At 43.2% G+C, this 7,258-nt stretch overlaps 1 protein-coding gene across 1 annotated transcript in view; it reads right to left on the bottom strand.

Moving 5' to 3' along the window:
* Positions 1-4,345: 4,345 nt before the first annotated feature.
* Positions 4,346-7,258, bottom strand: part of LOC119324668 (disease resistance protein Pik-2-like) — an 8,166-nt gene continuing 5,253 nt past the window's right edge. Inside the window, exon 4 of the mRNA XM_037598443.1 lies at positions 4,346-6,270. Coding sequence (XP_037454340.1) covers positions 4,423-6,270 — 1,848 coding nt within the window. The 3' untranslated portion in view covers positions 4,346-4,422. The remainder of the gene's footprint in view (positions 6,271-7,258) is intronic.

Here is a 7,258-nt window from a genome sequence, read left to right as displayed (position 1 = left end):
AACCCCAGCCGATAGTAACCCAGTTCCTGTTGACACATCACCATCTCCACCACAGAGCTCCCAAACAAGAGCAGTTAGTAAGGCAGCTCCAGTGCCCAAAGGGCCAGTACTATCACGGCGAACCCCAACTCCACCAGTTAGTACGCCTATTCCTATGGAGGAAGCACAACCAACCAGTCGTAGTTTAGCATCTATCGCATTTGATGTTGTTAAATCGTATGTGCGTATCTTCCCATCTTAGAAATATTATACTGAAGATGAAGGAAAATCCCAGTTGCAGGTGTTTGTCCAGGAGTTATGTATAAGTAATGTTATTCATGGCAATTACTTTGCTTCGTCCCATACATCCTACCTCCATGATGGTTATAATACAGCATATTTTCCCATTTTTCTCTATAGAGAAGGACCGATTTGGAAACTCAGGATGAGGTAACCTGTGCTAACACCTCTGCTATCTTCAAGAATGCTTGGTGGCAGTATCGAAATTACCTGAAGAAAACGTACTCCACTAGCAAAGGAACTCATCAAATTCCCTTACGTTCTCCTGAGACACATTTACTGGACAATGACTGGGAACGCCTTGTTCTGTACTGGTCCCGAACCAAGAATCTGGTAAGGTCTATGAGCTCATTTTCTATTTTTAAGTATTATATTCTTGTGTCTTACTGTACTCTGTTCATGTAGAACAAGTGTCTAAACCTGAAGAATAATTGTTCTAATTTAAGATTCCATTGCTATCATAGTTCAAAAAAACGCTAGGCGTTAATTGTGCGTTTTGCCACCGCCTTGCACTTTACTGACCAAAGCGCATGCTTATGCGCAGTTATGCACAGATTAAGCGTAGTTATGCGCAATGCGTTTTGCCAACGCCTAGAGCCTAGGCGCGCTTAAGCGCTCGCTTAGGCGCGCCTTTTTTTAACTATGATTGCTTTGCTCTTGTATCACTGTATTTACTGATACAAACTTATTTTTAAATTGAAGGATCCAACCGAAAGTCCAATGGCACAGCAGGTATGTTCATGCATGTTTCTTTAACAGGTTTGCTCTTATCAATAGCTCTTTTGATTTCAATTTCAATTGTGTATACAGTTGACTTTCATATCATGCACATTACTAGCATCACAATAGAGCCAATAGTGTTGTTGTACATGTAGACCCGTGTTACCCATCTAAAATCTTGTTGTGCCGTGTAGTTTCCCACGCTTTGTATTCTTTCACTGCTGCTTTGTCTTGAACTGATATAATTTGAACCGTGTCTCTATTTTGATTTGGCAAGACAATGCAGTGACCATAGGATATAGATATATGTTTGTTGATGCTTTTATTATGTACTAGTACTTGGCAATAGAAGACTTGATAGTTTAATCCTGTCCACCTTACTAATGAACGGGTTCATCGAAATGAGTTTCATATACTAGTAAATGCTAAACTTGTTATGTGTCTGCTTATTTCTTCTTTTAGAATACTGACAGAATATTGGGGAAGAGTGCCTTATTAAGCAATGGTAAAGGAAGTAATGCAGATAAGGTTCAGGATAGTGACACATCCTTGTTGGTCTCCAACAAAGCTCATAAAACAGCTAAGGAAGACTATCTTGAAGACAGCGAGACAACCCCAAAGTCCTGTCTTGGTTTAGTGTTCGAGTTACTGGCCACTACCGCTTGCACAAGCTATTCAAACTCACTGTATGAATCAGTCCGGTTTCTTGAGTCTCAACAACAAGCTGAAAGACATCGATCAGCTGTGCTGCGACAAGAAGCGGAAGGACTGCGGAAGTCCCTGGAGCATTCAGATGCATACTTTCTGGTGCAACAGCAAGCGTTGGAGGATTTTAGCGCCAAACAGGACAAAGCTAATCATCTTGCTAAGCTTATTGCCAGCATGGTGGATACCCAGGATAACGTTTCTTGATCTCTTCTGAACTTGTTTCAGTTATGCTCTTGTTTTGCTGTCGCGTTTATTTGCACTGGTGGCCAATTTTGACGGCCAGTGTATGTAATATGCTGCTTTGTTCCCTATATTTGCACTGGTGGCAAACTTTGATGCCCAATGGATGTAATATGTGTAATAGCGGTAATAGGCTAGCCTTAATTGCTTGCTTATTTATTTCCTTATTGTCTTGTTTAGTTGTTTTCTTGTAGTCACTGCAGTTCTTTTTCTGTGTTTTTCTAGTGGCCACAATAGCCTATTTTTGGTAACTAGGCCAAAATAATCATGGCAACACACGGACTGTTGTAACCATGGGCCTCCTGCAGGCCGTATGATCCATGGGCCTTCGTTCAGCCGTAGGACCATTGGCCTTCTATACGGGCCGTAGGATCCACCGGCCTTCTATACGGGCCGTAGGATCCACCGGCCTTCTATATGGGCCTTAGGGATCAATGGGCATTCTACGGGCCGTAGGGTCCATGGGCCTTCTACGGGCCGTACGATCCATGGACCTTCTACAGGCCGTACTATCCATGGGCCTCATACGGGCCGTAGGATCCATGGGCCTTCTACGGGGCGTATCATCATTTCGCCAATTATGGGTCGTACTATTCGTGGACCATAATAGGCCGTATTTGATAACTCTACGAAAACAGCCCAACGGGTTTTTTTGACATGAAAACGGCCCAACGTATTAACGGTCCGCAAACGGGCCGACTGTAACGACGGACTGAATTTGGCCCACAAGCAAAAAAGACAGTAACGGGCCGTATGTAACCGAATGGTGCAAGTGAGCCCAAGAATCAATGAGCCCTGAGAAGGTCGAAAGATACCTTGGGCTAGAAAGGGCCCAATGCAATAACGGGCCGTTAATGGGTATAAAGTGATACACTGTTCATTACGGGCCAGTTTCACCACGGGCCGTTAATGGGCCAAGAGTTACAAAGGTCCTCATATGGGCCGAAAGAAGTCATGGGCCACACATGGGCCGGAAGTTAAAACGGGCTGAATCATATTGGACGACCCAGATGACGCTACTGGGCCTAATTCGGATAGGGCGTAACAGGCCCTGGGTTAGCGGGTTGTAAATGGGCTATATGCGAACAGGCCGTTAACAGGCTTTCCGTGGGCCGGCCCGCCACCTTTGGACCAAGTCAAACGGGCCGGCCTTTTCACAGGAATGGGCCTCTGTTGGGTTGTGCCACGTGTCGCCGTATCATAGGCGCCTTCGGTCCAATGAGCGGATGACATTTGTTCCAACGGTGAGCCGACGCGTGTTTCCTCCAGCCAATGATGATTTTACACGTGGAAAATCCCCATTGATCGGGGCTGTTAACGGGTTATCGGATCCAAAACCCGACCCGATAGCTTAACGGCGTTCCGTTACGGTGGATGCCACGTGTCGGTCACCCTTGACGAAAGCACTTCTGTGACGCGCGATTTATCGTCATGGAAGTGGACACTTCCGTGATGATAATTTTGGTAATGTCATGGAACACTTCTACGACAGCATGGGTATGACTATCTTGATTCTGTCATAAATTTGTCATGGATGTACATGCATGACAAAAAACGCGACCTACTGTGACAAACACGTATCATCGCGGAAGTGTATTTTTTTGTAGTGATGGGGGGCATAAACCTGGCCACTCACAGAGTTGTAAATGTAAATCCGGGAGTTGGCACTTCAGAAATGAAAATCGACGAGTGAAGACTCCTTAACTTGGAGTTGCAGTTGGAGCATTCGATTCCACGGGGTGCCTAAATTCAGTGAGTTGCAGAAATAGAGAATGCCTATTGCTCTAAGGAAAAGAGAAAATGCATGCAAAGTCACAGATTTGTAAACCTGAGAGTTACCACCAGAGAAAGGTTGAGTTGTGAAATTAAACTCAGTGGGGAGAACAAACGTACATAAATACATACATCCTTTATCTCAGGGATTAAAATGTCCAAGTGGTTGATGCTTCTCGCATTATCACGAGTAAGTAACAATTAACACCCCGCCTTTGTATTGCCAAGTTGCTGATGTTGTGTTAAACCTTAAAGAATCATCGGTAAGTTTGTGGACTGTGAAGTTCGTACAAATTTGCCGTGCAGTGTTGGCGTTGGATTCTGAAGTATTAGTCCAGTAGCTGGCCACCGAAGCCGTATTCAAGCTGCAGCAGTAATGCCTACGTTATTATGTATTCTTCCCTTTTTAACTTTGGGAAAACAAAACAGAGGATGTTGTTGCGCGTCGCCTGTTAGAGATTAAATTATTCGATGCTATGGAAATGGAAGTAGCGTGTGAATTTTCAATCGACAGCAAAGGAAGTGCCGTATTATTACAGTACTGCTCCGAGAGGCATGCATAACCCAGTTTGCTCTTTTATCTACAGATACACACAACAATAGTACTACAAGTCTAGAACACACACCCACAAACACAGTGTGCGCTTAGTCAAATATTAATCAGTCTGACGTGCTCCCCTACCTGCCTCTGCACCTCTTGGATCAAACTATTATAGGCCCACAACCGAATTTCCTTAGCCTTGTGAGGGCTGCCAGCCCGGTGATGTGCTCCACACTGTTGCACGAATAAACTTGTAGCAGCTCGAGCTTAGGCATTGTGCCTTTGTCAAACAGAGCCGACTGGAGGTTGTATAAATAACGCAACTCCAGCACCATGAGACTCGGGAAAGATGAGCTCTGGAAATGGAGCTGTGTCCCATGAAACGAGTTATCCTTCAGACGTAGAACTGCAAGATTTCGTAGTAACCCAAGGGCTTGTATGGCCTTATGTTGCTCCAACATGCTATACTTTAGTGCCAACTTGGACAGATTCTGAAGCTTATCGATCCATTCTGTTACATTGACTAGCTTACCATGTAGTGTGAGGCTCTCGAGGTTGCTTGGTGGCAACAAATCCTCACCCAAACAGCCATCTAACACATTCTTCTCTTCGTGCGTGTCAATGTCAACTGTTTCAACTGACAAAGATTGAAGATGATTATGACCAGCAATGGCATACCATAACTCACTGATGTTTTGGTAGCTCACACCACCCACTTTAAGCTTACATAGCTGAGTAAGCTCTCCAAACTCTTTTATAGTGGTGTTTCCGTTTCTCCCGGAAACATCCACAAAACCTAGTGTGTGAAGGGCCTTCAATTTGCCAATCCCTTTAGGATGTGTAATGCCAAATCGATGATGCCTCGGCTGAAAGCGGTATAGATTGAATATATCATACCTATTCAAACCATCATCTAAAACTTGTGGTCTCAAGAAAAGAGGGCGTCTGCACAGACAAATGCCACATATTCGACGTGTGCAAGCATGTCTAGTGTAATCTTCATACCTCCCAACTATGTCGCGCTCTCCCTTGAGCATAAAAATGCTGTAGCAATAACTATCTTGACGGAGGTGATGTAGCTTCAGAAGATTGGTGACTGTTGTTGGCAAATCATATATACGTGTACCTCTAACATCCAGCATTTCAAGGTGCCTCAAATTTCCCAAAGAATTAGGCAGGTATAAAATGTTTTTACATCCTCGAAAAGAAAGATACTTCAGGTGACGGAGCTGCCCAATATCATCAAGATGATGATCTCTTAACCCTAGTGTGTCTTCTAAGTCAAGCACTCGAAGGAACCTCATATTGTCAGAGATGAAAAACGATCTCCACTCTCCAAACACAGTCAATGACCGTACATGTGACAAGTCTAGCTTGCTCTCCAGCACTTCTTTATCCCTTTTCCAGTTGCTGCCTATGACAAGATGCCCTATTGCACCTTGTGTGTCGCTCAAACAACATCCTTCCTCCAGCCTCATAACAAGGTTTTCCTCCCTAGCCTTTGAGATACATATTTCACGGATCATATCATGAAGTTGGCAAGAATTGATTTTTTGACTGTATTGGTCTGTCCCTTCCCCTGTCAGGATCATACTCCTATCTAAGAGTTCATCAAAATACCTCTGACAAAGTTCAATTGCAGTAATGCCATGCATATCCCTTGAGTAACCCTCCGCAACCCACCGCATCACCAAGCGACCCCACCTAATTCTATGGTCTTCCGGAAAAATGGAGAGGTATAAGAAAGCAGACTTGAGATGGTATGGCAAACCATCATAGCTCCTCATAAGAATTGTCCTTATTTCCCTAAGTTCAGGATTTATGTCCAATTCTGTGTTAATACCGTCACTCATCTTCTTCCATTCAATAGCAGTTTTTGGCTTGGTGGCTAGGAAACCACCTATAGTGGATATTGCAAGGGGAAGTCCGCCACATTTCTGTATTAGAAGTCTTGCTTGATCAATCATAGCTGGGAATAAATTATTATTTTCAGCATTTTTCTTGAATACCTGCAGCAGATATAATTTGGCAAAGTTAACTACGTTCTACAGGATCTATTATATTATTAAGACAACTGAAGGAAAAGAAAATGGAGATTCACCATTCTAATGTTAAGGCATTAACGGACAAAATTGTTCGATGTGAACACAAGCACAACATACAAGCCTTACCAAGGGCCATGCAATAGTCCAGTAGACCGCGACGAGAAACATAGAAAGAGTTAAAAGTTTATGTATGCATCAACAACAGAGGTCCAGAGCAGTCCGGTTCGTCCATGCGGTGTGATGATGTTGCGCTGGAATAGTGAGTCATTAGGCAAATTGCGTGCTTGGTTACATCGGCATACAAATTGGTATTTGATAAATTAGACAGTAACAAATTTTCTGTTTAAGACCTTTGATGTTTGGATCGTTCTTTACGATGCACCTCATGGAATATGCCTAAAGAGTGGGATGTTCCATACATCCACACAGGAGAACCAAGGCAAGGCAATGCCACCATCCATAACTCAACGTCTAGTTACAATTTGACGTAGTGATAGAAGAATGCATAATTGGACAAACAAACTAAGCAGCAAGTGGAAGGTAATTTCAAGTTGCATCAGGGAGCACGTGCTCCCGAGTGGGAAAAATTGTCCGTATTGTCAAAGAAAATATAAAAACAATGACACACATTTGTGTATATGTTCTATGCGCAAATGTTAAATTTAGAAAAGACAAGTTTTGTGGTCTGCGTAAAAAAACAAATTTGGTGGTTCTAACATTGCTTTTTAGACACTTGGTTTTCTTTTCTTTCCTAGAACACACTATATGTCTTTCCTTCATGGAACTTTGCAGATACATAAGACACAAATATGTATGTTGCCACAAAAAATAGATTCTTTGAACTTATTGAACACTTTTATGCTATTTACTGCTCATCCAGGAAGCCAATGTTCAGCCAATGGAACAGGAACAAAAGCACCATGTCGCAAGTAGAGCCATTTCGCTGTGATAG

Source organism: Triticum dicoccoides, chromosome 6B, assembly GCF_002162155.2.
Source record: "Triticum dicoccoides isolate Atlit2015 ecotype Zavitan chromosome 6B, WEW_v2.0, whole genome shotgun sequence".
Taxonomy (NCBI): domain Eukaryota; kingdom Viridiplantae; phylum Streptophyta; class Magnoliopsida; order Poales; family Poaceae; genus Triticum; species Triticum dicoccoides.
The sequence above is the reverse complement of the archived record's forward strand: the minus strand, read 5'-3'. Positions and strand labels throughout refer to the sequence as shown.